The sequence below is a fragment of the Humulus lupulus genome, chromosome 1, assembly GCF_963169125.1.
Source record: "Humulus lupulus chromosome 1, drHumLupu1.1, whole genome shotgun sequence".
NCBI lineage: Eukaryota > Viridiplantae > Streptophyta > Magnoliopsida > Rosales > Cannabaceae > Humulus > Humulus lupulus.
In genome coordinates this window covers 161286177-161302021 of record NC_084793.1, presented here as the reverse complement: position 1 = coordinate 161302021, position 15845 = coordinate 161286177, and the positions used below count along the sequence as shown (strand labels likewise).

At 34.8% G+C, this 15845-nt stretch overlaps 1 protein-coding gene across 1 annotated transcript; it reads right to left on the bottom strand.

The window, feature by feature from the left end:
- Positions 1 to 4706: 4706 nt before the first annotated feature.
- On the bottom strand, positions 4707 to 7430 carry LOC133799821 (uncharacterized). The gene is made up of 3 exons (XM_062237812.1): positions 5574 to 7430; positions 5329 to 5434; positions 4707 to 5093 (listed from the first exon to the last, which is right to left on the bottom strand). The coding sequence occupies exons 1-3, from the start codon at positions 5714 to 5716 to the stop codon at positions 4884 to 4886; spliced, it is 459 nt and encodes a 152-aa protein (XP_062093796.1). The 5' UTR covers positions 5717 to 7430; the 3' UTR covers positions 4707 to 4883.
- Positions 7431 to 15845: the final 8415 nt, after the last annotated feature.

The following is a 15845-nucleotide window of genomic DNA, read 5'->3' as shown; positions in this document are numbered from 1 at the left end:
GTTGATATTAATAAAGTGAATGCTTCTGCTTATATGTTGTGTAATTTTAATACTTGGCATGCTAGACTCTGTCACGTTAACAAGCGCATAATTAAGAATATGAGTAATTTAGGCTTAATTCCTAAATTATCTTTAAATGACTTTGAAAAATGTGACTATTGTAGCCAAGCTAAGATCACAAAAATACCACATAAATCTGTGACTAGAGAAACTGAGCCTCTAGATTTAATTCATTCTGATATCTGTGAACTTATTGGAACGTTGACCAGAAATGGAAAACATTATTTTATCACTTTTATTGATGACTGTTCTGATTTTACATATGTGTACTTGATGAAAAAGAAAAGTGATGCTCTTGATAGGTTTAAATCTTTTGTAACTGAAATTGAAAATTAATTTAATAGAAAGATAAAGAGATTTCATAGTGATAGAGGCACTGAATATGATTCTAGCATGTTTGTTGATTTTTATAACTCACATGGAATTATACATGAAAGAATTGAACCATACTCACCTGAAATGAATGGCAAAGCCGAAAGGAAGAATAGAACTTTTACTGAATCAATTGTTGCTATTTTGTTTAATTCTGGTGCTGCATCTTATTGGTGGGGAGAAATATTATTGACTGTATGCTATGTGCTTAATAGAGTTCCAAAATCTAAAAGCAAAATTTTTCCTTATGCAATCTTGAAAAATAAACAACCAAACATCTCTTATTTTAAAACTTGGGGTTGTTTGGCATATGTTAGAATTCCTGATCCTAAAAGGATAAAATTGGCTAGTAGAGCATATGAATGTGTGTTTATTGGCTATGTTGTTAATAGTAAAGCATATCAATTTTTTTATTTGAAAGACCATGTTATTTTGCAATCAAATGATGCTAATTTTTATGAACATAGATTTCCATTTAAATTGAGAAATAGTGGGGGTGCATCATCTAGTAACATGCCTGTGATTAGGGACATTGAGCATCATGAAGGGAATGAAACTGAACCTAGAAGAAGTAAAAGAGCTAGAGTCTCTAAAGACTTTGGTTCTGATTTTTGTGCATATACTTTAGAGGAGGATCCTTCGAACCTCCAAGAAGCTTTGACCTCATTAGATGTTGACCTGTGGCAAGAAGCCATTAATGATGAAATGGACTCTCTTGAGTCTAACAAAACCTGGCATTTAGTTGATTTGCCTCCAGGATGTAAGACAATAGGATGTAAATGGATTCTGAAAAAGAAATTGAAACCTAATGGTACTGTTGATAAGTACAAGGCATGTCTTGTTGCCAAAGGTTTTAGACAGAGAGAAAATGTAGATTTCTTTGACACATACTCACCTGTCACAAGAATAACATCTATTCGTGTGCTTATTGCTTTAGCTTCTTTACATGATCTTGTTGTGCACCAAATGGATGTTAAAACTGCTTTTTTAAATGGTGAATTAGAAGAAGAGATTTACATGGACCAACTTGAGGGATTTGTGATCCATGGTCAAGAACATAAAGTGTGCAAATTAGATAAATCTTTGTATGGTTTGAAACAGGCACCTAAGCAATGGCATGAAAAGTTTGACAATCTAGTTATCTCACATGGTTTTAAAGTGAATGAAAGTGACAAATGCATTTATTATAAATCTGAGAATGACATTTGCACCATCATATGTTTATATGTGGATGACTTGCTTATTTTTGGTTCGAACTTGCATGTCATAAATGATGTGAAATCTGTGCTATGTGAAAACTTTGACATGAAAGATCTAGGAGAAGCGAATGTGATCCTTGGTATAAAGATCACTAGGTCTGAAAAGGGAATTTCTTTGGATCAATCTCATTACATTGAGAAGATTTTAAAGAAATACAATTACTTACTGTAAACCTGCGTGTACACCCTATGATCCCAGTGTAAAGCTATTTAAGAACACTGGTGATGGTGTAAGACAAACAGAGTATGCGAGCATCATTGGCAGTCTTAGGTATGCCACTGATTTCACTAGACTCGACATTGCCTATGTTGTGGGACTATTGTGCAGGTTTACTAGTAGACCTAGTGTTGAGCATTGGCATGCTATAGAAAGGGTCATGAGGTACCTTAAGAGAACTATGAACCTTGGATTGCATTATCATAAGTTTCCCACTGTCCTTGAAGGATACAGCGATGTTGTCTGGAACACCTTGTCAGATGACTCCAAGGCAACCAGCGGCTATATTTTTAGCATAACTAGTGGAGCTATTTCATGGAAGTCTAAAAAACAGACTATTCTGGCTCAATCTACAATGGAGTCAGAAATGATAGCATTAGCTACTGTTAGTGAAGAAGCAGGATGGTTGAGAGGCCTGCTAGCTGAGATCCCTTTATGGGAAAAACTGATACCAGCTGTGTTGATCCATTGTCATAGTACCGCGGCTATTGCAAAAATTCATAACTGTTATTACAACGGTAAAAGACGTCAAATATGACGTAAGCACAGTACTGTTAGAGAGTTCCTCTCTACAGGAGCTGTAAGAGTGGATCATATACGCACTGATGAAAATTTAGCTGACCCTTTGATGAAAGGATTAGCTAGAGAGAAAGTCCTTAAAACATCAAAAGGAATGAGACTATTGCCCTTAGAATGATGAGTCACATGTGATGGTAACCTGACCTATAGACTGGAGATCACAAGAAATAAGTTCAATGGGTAATAACAAGTTATGATGTGATATGAGATAGATCATGCTATTACTTAAAGTTAACTTAAAGCATGAATTCCTAAAGCGACATAAGGATGAGTTAATAGAAACTCTTAATGAGATCTATACTCTATGTGGAGTGGTGTACCGAGCTACAAGAGTACTCTTGATAGACTCACCTACGTGAATGTGGAAGTGGGGTCACTTCCTATGAAATTTTGGGCAAATTTCTAGAGCGTTCTCTATACTTGGATAGACGTGCATGGCTATTAAAGCACGGGCTTTTGGACTACACCCTAGAAAGATTGTACGTGGTGCAATGTTAGAGATAGAGTTCAAGACTACGTGTCACTCTAGTATATTCTAAATTGCATTCACTATGCAAATGTTCAAGTCGAAAGATACCTTTGTTTATGCTCAATCTTATTGTTCTTAGGTTATTGCTCAATGAAAAATATTTTTTAAAATAATTCAAGTGGGGGATTGTTGGAACTTATCAATATAAGTGTGAATTGTTAAAAAAAAAATAGAAAAGGTGCTTTATTGTCTCCCTAGAGGAAGAGTCTCACATTGCTTTAGAATACTCATTTGTAAGGGTATATAGATAGTGAACTTGAGCATTGGGGTTGTGCCCCAAGGGGTACCCACTTTTGTGGAAGAGGGAGGAGTCACACAAAGACTCACCTGACTACCACACACGCGCCCACCGCCGCCGCCGTCCGACTGAGCTAAGCTGGCTGGTTGGTGTGGTGTGCACCTTATTATTTTTTGGAAAAAATTTATTTATTAAGTATTATTTTATTTAATAAAAACGTGATTAATTTTTTGTAAAATTGAAGATTTTTTCTCTTCAGCTTTTTCAAGAATCCAACTTCCTCTCCCACGTCTTAATAAAACATTTTTTTTCCCGTTAATAAAGATCCACATTTTCTTTAAAATTGGGCGATTACTTTTTAGAAAGGCACTCTCAATATTTTTCGATCAGAAAAAATTGCACCAAGTTTTTATCGATTTCGAGCAGTAGCATTATTAAGGGTGTGGTAAACGACAGTTCTCTACAGTGCAGTGGAGGTCCGATACAATATTGACTGGGCTGTTTTATCCTGAGGACGACGGGGCTGATAGTCTGCTTGCACATTTCTGGGCAGTGCCGCGAACGTCTTAAAGAGAGCGACCTAGTCCGCAACTCAACCCAAATTATTATTCGGTAATTTCGTTCCTTTTTTATTTCTGCAGCAACTATATCAACATCAACTATAACTCGTCACCACTTTTTTTTTTCTTGTTGATATTGATGCTCTTAGTTCATGGTGTGCCATTTGGGTGTTTTCACACAATGTCATTTAGTTTCATGCCTACATATGAAAATGATATAGAACAAGGACAGAGTCACTTCACGTGAGCATATGGTATTTGGATTATTGGAACCATTATGTCATATATACCTTCAATCTTTACAATTTCATGAAAATGAGAATTATTACATCAACTCAAACAGAAAATGAAGTAAAAAAAAAACTAGATAGCCAAAATAGCAAAATTATGAGTTCAGTAATAAACGAAAGTTCAAAAAGTTCAACTGTATAGCCAAGAAGTTCTAAACTACTCTGTTATGTGTCTGTTTTCTCTTCTATCAAATGTTTTATAGAATACTAATACATGGTACATTTTTGGAAAACCGCAACAATATGCTCGATAATATATAACATAACTTAGTTTTATATTATATAATAAAAGAAAAAATGATACTTAAGTAGTGAAATATTGACAGAAAACGCAATTATTTTCTTTTTCAATGAAGTAATAATTTAAAACTAAATTTTAAATTTTTAATATAATAATCATATCTAAACAAAACCATCCCCTTAATGATTGACATAATGTTTGATACTGAAAATTCATGAAAAGGTGGTTAAATTGTTAAGTGAATTTCAGCAGACACTTGGATAGAGTTACAAAAGCGCACAACCAAACTATGTGAGTTTAATGCACTGATATGCCTGGCAAAATATTATGATGTCCAAAGCAAGCAAATATACAGGTAATGTATGTATGAACTTAGGCTCTATATTATACTCAAGTTCAAAACTCCATGTTTCCTCAAATTTATCTCCCAATATTGTAACTTGAAATTCATTTCTTAATCAAAGAGAACACATATACTTCAATTAGACAGGCAGATGATAATAATTAACGAATCATTGGTAGTGATTTTTGTGATAAATTACTTGTTCACCGCTGGAAGGTTCAAAACCACCTCAAAAAACTTCTCCAAAACAAACATCAAAGCTGCTTCAGTTACTGCTGGTTTTGGTTCCACAGCTTCCTTGGTGTCAACCAAAACTCCAGTTCCCGACGCATTCAAGCTTATGGCTCCTTTTGTTGTCACACTATTCTTCTTTAAAAATGTAGCAGAGAAACCTGAAGCCCATACCTTCATATAATTAAGAATACACAAAATATAATCAGAAGACAATGAACTAGAAAACTATGCACCATTAATATATACACTAAACAAGAGAATCATTGTCCAATTCTAACAAAAGTCTTGCTGACCACAAAATAGAATCTCAGTGGTTACTAACGCAAAGCCATCTTTTGTTGAAGGCATATCTTTCATTAGTATGTCATAGTAAATATACATCCCAAACACTACATGTTTTCATTACCTGTGGGTCAGGTGCTGCAATAGGTGCAGAATCCACAATGCAGCCTCTAATCCTTCCCATTAAGTAAGGATCCTGCTTCTGAAACCCCTCAAGGATAGCCCCATACCTGTTAACAATTTGAATGAATTTACACAAATCAAATCGAGAACTTTGAAACGATATAAAATTTAAAGATGGCTCTAACAAGATATACTGGCATATTGTTCCAAGAGTCTAATGAGAAATAAAAGACTAAATGCACTCACGTTAGCCATCCAGTGTTAGTGAAAGTATGAAAAACCAGGTTCTTTCCATGCTCCTCTTCTAACCATTCAGCCAAATGGTCCACAAGTAAGTTTATGTGCATCTCGGCTTTTCCTCCAACTTGATAACTAAGAATCTCAGACATTGAAAACGTGAAGGTGGTGACATGAAAGCCCCTTGAGGTATATCATTCTGCTTATCTCTTAAGATGCTTCTGCTTTGCTCCCAACCATCCTAGCAAAGCTACAACTGTCCTAGACTTGGCTGATGAGTACTCAGAACTACCTGAAGGAGTGGAGACGCTCAGGGGTGGACAGGCTTGCCAAAACCAAAGGAGTGGAGACGCTCAAATTTTTGTTGGTCGTGGTGAAGAAGATGATGATTGAAGGGTGGAGAAGCTCAAATTTACACGACGACAACTTCAAAATGGACTGTAGTTCAGTGCAAAAACAATGACATGATCTCACCTCCAAAACGCGTGAGTTCTTGAGTGCAATTGATGGTGACAAAACTGAAGTGGTGACGGATTTCTACAGTTGCCGAAGTATCGCCGGGGTGTGGAGAAGCTCAAAGATAGTTTGGGTCGTGGTGAAGAAGATGATGAGTGAGGGCTATGTCGTGGTGTGATTGAGTTTGAGTGGAAGAAAGGGTATGATGGGAATATTGTTTATAAAATTGGGAAAAAAAGCAAGAGGTTGAAAATATGGGTATAAATTAAAGGGGCTATATTTAAATGGGCAGTAGACCTAAATTTTACGTTTGTTTTATAATTGTTGGTATTGGATTTTATTAATTGTGGACATTGGGTATGGGTCAAATATAATATAATAAATTTATAAAATACAAAATAATAATAAAAAAATTACAACTAATAAATTTGTAGAAAATTTTATATTATTTTACAATATTTAACCAATCACTAAAATAACTCGTTTCAATTAATATTAATTTTATAAATATATTAACCAATCAAATATATATTTATATACTCGTGTCCATAAATTTTCTATATATCTGGCAACATAACAACTGTAAACCGAATATCCCAAAAAATTTAACCTTGCAATGAACACATATACAAAGCCCCAGGCAGCAGTACAATCAATTGAGGCAAAACAATAACCCAAACAGATCAAAATGGCCAATTTAACATCCAAATCTCATAATAATTTTGCTAAACCACATATATATATATATAATTTAACTAAATTCAACTAATATTTATGATTAGAAATTATACCCAATCGTTCGGGAGAACTATATGATTTAAATGGTGACGTTTGGAGCTCAAAATAAGCTTCCAAAGTCCTTGGAACGCTGCTGGCCGGAGCACCACCTGCTAGATTTTGGAGCCCAAGCTCCGAGAAGTCTCGTGGTGGTGGTGGGGAGGCTCTCTACTCATCGTGGCTGGCGAATCGAGGCCAAAAAGCCTCGGAAACCCGTGGACGCCAGCGAGCTGATTTCTCCTCCTCCGGTCACTTAAAATCCTAATACTTGGCTGGGCTTTGTTCGTCTTGATACCCTGAGCTCACCTATGCTACATACAATTCGCTTGAGACGATGTCAGAGGAGGCCGAAAATTGGCTTTGAAGCGACGGCGACAGCGTACAGACCTGGAGACTTCTGCCCGCAGCGGAGAACGGCAACGAAGGGCTCGCGGGGCTGGAGTTTTGCCGGTGTCTTATCCTCCTGGTCCGGTGCTTGCACGGCGACGACGATCGGAGGGCAACCGTTCGGGGCTAGAAGAGAGCACACGAGAGAGAGAGAGGGAAAAAGGCAAGGATAGATCAGGTAGGGTGGGAGAGAGAAAGGGGTTTGGGGCTTATATTTTTTATTAATAAAATTATAATTTTTTATCTCATTAAGCTATTAGTTAAAAAAAATATTATTACAAAAAATTTAATAATTTATTTAAAAATATATATTTCAATAATTTATTTTCAGCTAACACTTGTATTTAGTGATACAAGAAGATATTTTAATTAAAGTGGATAAATTCTATTTTCCTGTGGACTTTATCGTTCTTGACACTCAACCTGTTGAAAATGCTCATGCTCAAATACCTATCATTCTGGGTAAACCATTTTTAGCTACATCTAATGCAATTATCAACTGTCATAATGGTGTATTGAAATTATCTTTTGGAAACATAACTGTTGAATTAAATGTTTTTAATGTTGCTAAATCTTTTGAGTGTGAGGAAGTGCATGGAGTTAACATGATAGAGAGTATGTGTGAAGATGATGGAAATGACTTACTTGATTTTTGTGAAAAATATTTTGGTATGAACTTGCATATTGATGATTTTAATGATGATGTGAATTATCTGCTAGAGTCTATACCCTTAAATGAAACCAAAGTTGAACCATTTTCACCCTTAGATCGTGTTCAATCAATTTCCGAGTCTCAAAAGTTAGACCTTAAACCTTTGCCAGAAAATTTAAAATATGATTTTCTAGGAGAGTCTGATACCTTTCCTGTTATCATAGCATCTGCTTTAGATAAAGAACAAGAAGATAAATTGTTAAATGTCCTTAGAAAACATAAGGAAGCCATAGGTTGGACTATTGGAGACATCAAGGGAATTAGCCCATCCATATGCATGCATAGAATCCATCTAGAAGAAAATGCTAAAACCTCTCAAGAATGTCAAAGAATGTTAAATCCAAATATGTAAAAGGTCGTTAGGGAAGAAGTACTTAAACTGTTAGATGTAGGTATCATTTACCCTACTTCTGATAGTCAATGGGTTAGTCCAGTCCAAGTAGTGCCTAAAAAGTCTGGGATCACAGTTATTGAAAATGAGAAAAATGAATTAATCCCTACTCGAGTACAAACGGGGTGGAGAGTGTGTATAGACTATAGAAAACTAAATAATGTTACTAGAAAAGACCACTTTCCTTTACCATTTATTGATCAAATGCTTGAACATTTAGTTGGCCATGCATATTATTGTTTTCTTGATGGCTATTTGGGATATAGCCAAATCCTCATTGCCCCTAAAGATCAAGAAAAGACTACCTTCACTTGCCCTTTTGGAACCTTTGCATATCGTCGCATGCCTTTTGGTCTTTGTAATGCTCCTGCAACTTTTCAAAGATGTATGATTGCAATATTTTCTGATATGGTTGAAAGAAATCTTGAAGTGTTTATGGATGATTTTTCTGTGTTTGGAAATTCTTTTGATGACTGTTTGCACCATCTTTCTCTTGTTTTAATTCGTTGCAAAGAAAAGAATTTATTTCTTAATTGGGAAAAATGTTATTTTATGGTTACAAAAGGAATTGTTTTAGGTCATGTAATCTCATCTGAGGGAAAAGAAGTTGATAAAGCAAAAGTTGACCTTATTTCAAAACTTCCCCCACCTAAAACAATAAAAGAAATTAGATCATTCTTAGGCCATGCCGGTTTTTATAGAAGATTCATAAAAGACTTTAGCAAAATTTCACTCCCATTATGTCATTTGCTGGGAAAAGAAAATGTTTTTGTCTTTGATAATGATTTCCATGTTGCCTTTGAAAGATTGAAAGCCCTTTTGACTAGTGCACCTATTATTCGCCCTCCTGATTGGAATATTCATTTTGAAATAATGTGTGATGCTTCTGATTATGCTATTGGTGTTGTTCTAGGACAAAGAATTAACAAGTTACCTCATGTAATCTACTATGCTAGCAAAACTTTGAATGATGCTCAATTAAATTATTTTACAACTGAAAAAGAATTGCTTGCTGTTGTGTTTGCATTGGAGAAATTTAGGTCTTATTTGTTAGGATCTAAAATAATTGTCTATTCTGATCATGCTGCATTGAAATATCTCTTGTCGAAAAAAGAGGCTAAATCTCGCTTAATTCGTTGGATCTTGCTTTTACAAGAATTTGATTTAGAGATACGAGATAAAAAAGGTTCTGAAAATGTTGTTGCTGATCATTTGTCTAGAATTGTTGTTGAGTCTAATAATGACTCCACTACTATAACTGAAACTTTTCCTGATGAACAACTCATGCATATATCTTCTTTGCCTTTGTATGCTGACATTGTGAATTATTTGGTCACTGGTGAAATTCCTTCTCATTGGTCTAAGCATGAAAAATCTAAATTTTATTCTGAAGTGAAAAATTTCATGTGGGATGATCCTTATTTGTTTAAATATTGCCCTGATCAAATAATAAGGAGATGCATTCCAAATTGTGATCAAACTAAAATCATATCTTTTTGTCATGATCATGCATGTGGTGGAAATTTTAGTGGTAAGAAAACTGCTTTGAAAATTTTACAATGTGGATTTTGTTGGCCTACTATTTTTCATGATACTTATGTTTATTGCAAATCTTGCGAATGTTGTCAAAAGTTAGGAAGTGTAACTAGAAGAAACATGATGCATTTGAATCCTATCCTTATTGTTGAAATATTTGATGTTTGTGGCATTGATTTTATGGGTCCATTTCCTAACTCTTTTGGTAACTTGTACATTCTTGTTGGTGTTGATTATGTGTCTAAATGGGTTGAAGCTGTTGCATGCCACACAAATGACCATAAAGTTGTGCTTAAGTTTTTGAAAGAAAATATTTTCTCCCGTTTTGGCTCACCACGTGCTATCATTAGTGATAATGGTACACACTTTTGTAATAGATCTTTTGAGCATTTAATGAAACAATATGGTATTACATATAAAGTCACTACACCTAATCACCAACAAACTAGTGGTCCAGTTGAAATATCAAATAGGGAAATTAAGCACATCTTAGAGAAAACTGTTAATCCAATTAGGAAAGATTGGTCTTTAAGACTCATTGATGCATTATGGGCATATCGCACTGCATACAAAACACCCATTGGAATGTCTCCTTATAGACTTGTGTATGGAAAGGCATGTCACTTATCCGTTGAGCTAGAACATAGAGCCTATTGGGAAATTAAACAATTGAATTTTTCCTTAGACAAAGCGGGTGAGAGAAGAAAGCTTCAATTAAATGAGTTAGAAGAGCTTAGGCATGATGCATATGACTTTTCCAAAAACTATAAGGAATGAATGAAGATTTACCATGACAAAAACATTTTGCGAAAAGATTTCTCTTCCGGTCAAAAAGTCCTTTTATACAATTCTCGTTTGCATCTCTTCCCGTGGAAGTTACGTTCTAGGTGGGTAGGTCCATGTATTCAAAGTGAATGGACAAAAATTGAAACCATTTTTAGAATTGAAAACTGCTAAAGTGGATGAAATCCTTCTTGAGGATCCTATTGACCATGGTCCTTGATCGCTCTCATCAATTATTGGTAAATGTATGTTTTATTTATGTTTTAGGTTAACTTTTTGTTTTGATTTTTGTTTCCTTTTTGTTGCACTATTGACAATGCTCCATGATGAGGTACGCCCATTCTAAACTCTAAACTCTTTCACGCTTCAATTTATATTTGTATTTTGATACATTGAGGACAATGCATAAATTAAGTTTGGGGGTAGTGGGTTTATATGGTTACTTTTTTCATGTATTTGAAAATGGTATAATTTAAAAAAAAAAACAAAAAACAAAAAATTGGATGGTAGAGTATCTATTTTATATATTAATTATAAAATATATATATTTATATATGTTTAATATTATCTTTCTAGTAATATATATATATATATATAGTTTTGTGCTTTTACACTTTATTTTCTATCTAAAAATTAAAAAAAAAAAAAAACCCCTTTGGTGATATATATTTTTCCTATGATAATACCATTGATTGAGTTTGATTTTAGTTTAAAAAATATATGAATATTTCTTAAGCTTTGTGTTTAATTCTTGGGTCAATTTTGCTTAAAAAAATGAAATTTTGAAAAATAATTATTCATCATAATATGTGAAAATAAATAGTTTATTACAACAATTTTTCCAAAATTCACATAATAACTTGATAAATAGTTTTGGACTTCTAATTTAAAATATATTTTCAAAGCAAGATTGACTATGGAATTAATTACATGAGGTTAATTTTGATTCATATTTTTTATAAATTATTTTCAATGTGCAATCTTTGAGGACATTTTTGATATCACCAAATAAAAAAAATGTGTTTTTTATTTTTCTTTTGCTTGAGGACTAGCAAAATTCTAAGTTTGGGGGTGTGATAACTCTAGAAATTAGAGTTATTTCACCACATTTTTTTAAGCTAAAAATGATTTAGTTCTTAAGTTTTTAATTAAATTATTAAGTTTTAAAGTAATTTTGAATTTATTGGGATTATTTTGATTTTATTTATTTTTGTGTATTTTTATAGTTATTTTGTTGAAAAAATATTGTAGTTAATTATTTAAGTCGTTGTGTTTAGGGAAGTAAAAAAATGTATGTTTTATTGAAACTAAATGTTAAATTAAATTAAGTTACAATTAATATTTTCAAAGAATTAATATGGTTTATTTTATAATTGAAAATATTTTATCATGACTTAATTTATACTTTTTTGTGTAGGTAATATGTTGCATTTTTTGGGCTTGAAAAGAAGATAAATGAAAAGAATTAAAACTGAAAATATAAGGAAAAAATGGCATTTCTGAAAAGCTAGGCCCAAAGGCCCATCTGCCGAAGCCCAGGCCCACGAAGGCTCTCCCCCCTGTCTCTTGAAGTCCTCCCAGCAGCAAGCATCTCTTCCAAGCCTGCCCAACCTCCACGCTAGCTGTTGACTCCACACCATCACGCCTCAACCGAAAGCTGCTCCTAGCCGCATGCTCCTCAACTACATTTCATCACGCCTGGCACCTCTCCTGAAGCAATCAATCCCAGGCCCAATCTCTCCTGCCAGGCCCGCCTGCTTCACCCACTGCCCATCACGCCTCCAGCAGCTTGCCACCAAACGGGCCTGCCTCTTCCTTCAAGCCAATTGCTCCAGGCCCAATAGCAATCCAAAGCAGCCCACGGCCAAGCTTCTCTCCCAGGCCTGCCTGGCCCAATCACACTCCAATGCCCAGCCGAACCCACCCTGCCACAGCCACAAAAAGACCAAAAAATCATGTTTTCCACTCAAATATCAATTCACTCTTCCCTATTTTTCTTACCTAAATAAACATTCCTAATTTATTTTTTTTACCCTAGTTTTTCACTAATCTTCTATCAAACCAAACATTTCATCTTTCCAATATCCTTACACTTACTCTATTTATCCTACCACTTCCCAACACAATTAAATTAATCAATTTATTTATTTTAATTTGATTAATTTAATCTCCATATTTTGCCTATAAATAGAGTTTTGTAAGACCATTTGAGGGGCTCTTCTTCATCTTTTCAACATCTTCTACACTTCATATTTTTCTCTCTTCTTTTCACTATTTTCTCTCTACCATTTTCATCTTTTGAAGAGCATGCCAAGTATGTTATTTTGTAATTTTTATTTCACTCTAGTTATGAGCTTCTAATATTTTTTCATGATTATTAAGATGATGATGAAGCAAAATGTAACTAGATAGTATTTTTTTGTTGTATGTTGATTTCTCATTTGTGCAATATTGTTTATGGATTTTTCTATCAAAGATATGCATTTTTCATCTATTATTGATTGTTAAAGCATATTAAACTTAGTTCTTCATTATGCAAAAATATGATACTGTTTGATTAAATGTTTTTCATTAAATTGTTCACATCTAATTCTTAGAGCATAAATATCACATTTTGCCTAAACATAATATCTTTGATTTTTTGTAGTTTCATTAGGTTGGAGCACAACTAATGCTTAGAAATTATATCTTATATAAGTGAAGAAAAATCTTACATTTTTTAAAGTAACTTGTGCTTGAATAGAAAATGTATTTTGAAAAAAAGTATAGTGTGATTTATTTCAACTATATCTAAACTTAAGAATCAATATACTTATAAATATTATTGAACTTGCATTTTGTGGATTCTAATATCTTAATAATCTTATTTTACATATCTCATTTGAAAACTATTTTTCTATTTAATCATTAATCTTTTTATTACTTGTCTTTTATTTTTCTAAAACAAAATCTCATAAAATATTTGGAACTAGGTTAGAATCTTCTTGCTTTGTTTGAAATAGTTTCTTTTGATGTTAGTCAACTCCCATGGGTTTGACCTCGTACTTACATGAATATTATATTCCGAAACGATTCGTGCACTTGCGAGCATAAATATTAAAACACCATCTTTTGGGATCAACAAGTGTTTACAAAGTTATTCACAATCCAAAATGGTCATTACACTATAAAAATTACAACCCGCCGACCTAAGGGGAAAAAATAGGGCTAACCCCTAGTTCCTCTGAGAAACACATTGGTCGTGGTGGTCAAGCGGCCGCATATGTACACATCACAACCTAAGCTCTCCACTCAAGACTGGGTGAGCTTTTCTTTACCTTTACCTACACCACATACACCCGTGAGCCAAGGCTCAGCTAGAAAACTTATTCCTGCATGTTAGTAATTTCAATAAATGATTCTGGTAATCATTCTGGGGCTTGCATCCCTAATCAGATAATGAGTCACACTCTGGGGCTCCGCACCCTAATCAAATAGGTGACTAAAGAGTCACACTCTGGATAGACGACTAATAAGTCTATCTCTGGGAATCTGCTTCCTAAGCCATGTGATGTTCAGTCACCTGAGCCATTTGGCCCTGACTTTACGTAACTAGCGTTTAGACTGACAAGCGCTTTTAGCTTTCTTTGACTTTGGGGCCAGTCAAGCATTCCATGCTCATATTGATTAGATCTAATCATTTCGGCCTGTGTTAAACGCATTAATGTCATTCATGACTCTTAAGCCAATACCATACGACCAGTGCTCAGTATCACCGCTGAACTTGGCTAATAAATCACAACTTCATGATCAATACTAAACACCATTGTCGTTTCATGACTAATAAGTCAGTGTCATACACAGATAAGCAAAGCTGCTATGCATTTAATATGCAATCATTGTCCATATATAGAACACTCAACATGCCTCATCAATAACCATGCATGTCACATACTGGGTGCAGTTTTCTTACCTCTGGTTCTAGCATGAAATAATAAAAGAATGACTTTTGAGAACGATCGGTCATTAAATCCCTTAGCGGTCACCTAGTCATAACCAATATATGAAATCCCATCAATAAAAGTAGATAATAAAAGATTCATGGTCTAAACCCTGCTTCCAAGGCCTCGAATCGTACTGAAACGGTTAGTAGATTCAATCACGAGCCTTCAGAAATGAAAAACCCCTCATGGCACAAAAGGAAGGGGCGGGCCGCGACTTGACCTAGTGGGTTGCGACGCGCCCCCAAGATAGAGAGCCTCTATCTGGGGTACCAGAGGCGGGCCGCGACTTGGCCTAGAGGGCCGCGGCGCGCCTGCTTAACAGAGCCCAGGGGAGGCTCTGGCTTGGGTCCAGATCGCAACTTGACCCATCGAACCCAGCTCCCTTGCCCATTTCTCAATTCAAACCAGCCTAAACCTTCATCAATTAAATCACAAAATCACACCCAAGCATCAACACAATATATACACCAATTTAACAACAAATCCCAAGCTTTAAACCACCCAAAACAACAACACATATCCAAATCCATGACCAAAATCTCAAGCTAAAGAACTAACCTTAAAACAGAGCAAAACCAGAAACTATGGCTGGAATTTTACCTTAAACACAGGTTTGAATCCCCTTCAATGGCTGATCACTAGCCTAAACCCTCAAGCTTTAATTCCCTAGCTTGAATCCTCAATCTTGCTTCAAAATTCCAACCGAGAAGAAGAAGAAGAAGAAGAAATGATCGTGGAAGAGGAAGAGAGCTACTCTGTTTTGGCTGCCTAAACCTTCTACAATCAACCATCTAAGTTTAAACATATCACATGGTCAAAAGACCAAAATGCCCCTAAGCCTAATTAATTCTTATACAGCCACCCAAGGGCAAAACAGTCATTTCCCACTTATCCCGATAATCATAATTAACGTCCTCCCATTCCCGTTATTCCCAATAGTCTCAAATAATACTTAAATCATATCCCATTACCCATTCATTCCCGGTATTGTACTAAGCATCAAATTACCCCCAGACTTACCTCGAGCTTGGAAATTAATCTCGTTATGACCAAACCGCTAACTTGCATTCTAAGATCGTCTCATGCCGAATAGCTCGAATATATCCACATAATAATGTGGTCTCATCCTTAAATCACCAACATGCACATAAATATACAGATATGCTCTTAACATATCAAAATTATGAAAATTCCTTTCTAATGAGGATTGGACCCACATGCATGCTATTATCATCATCATATATTCCACATAATCA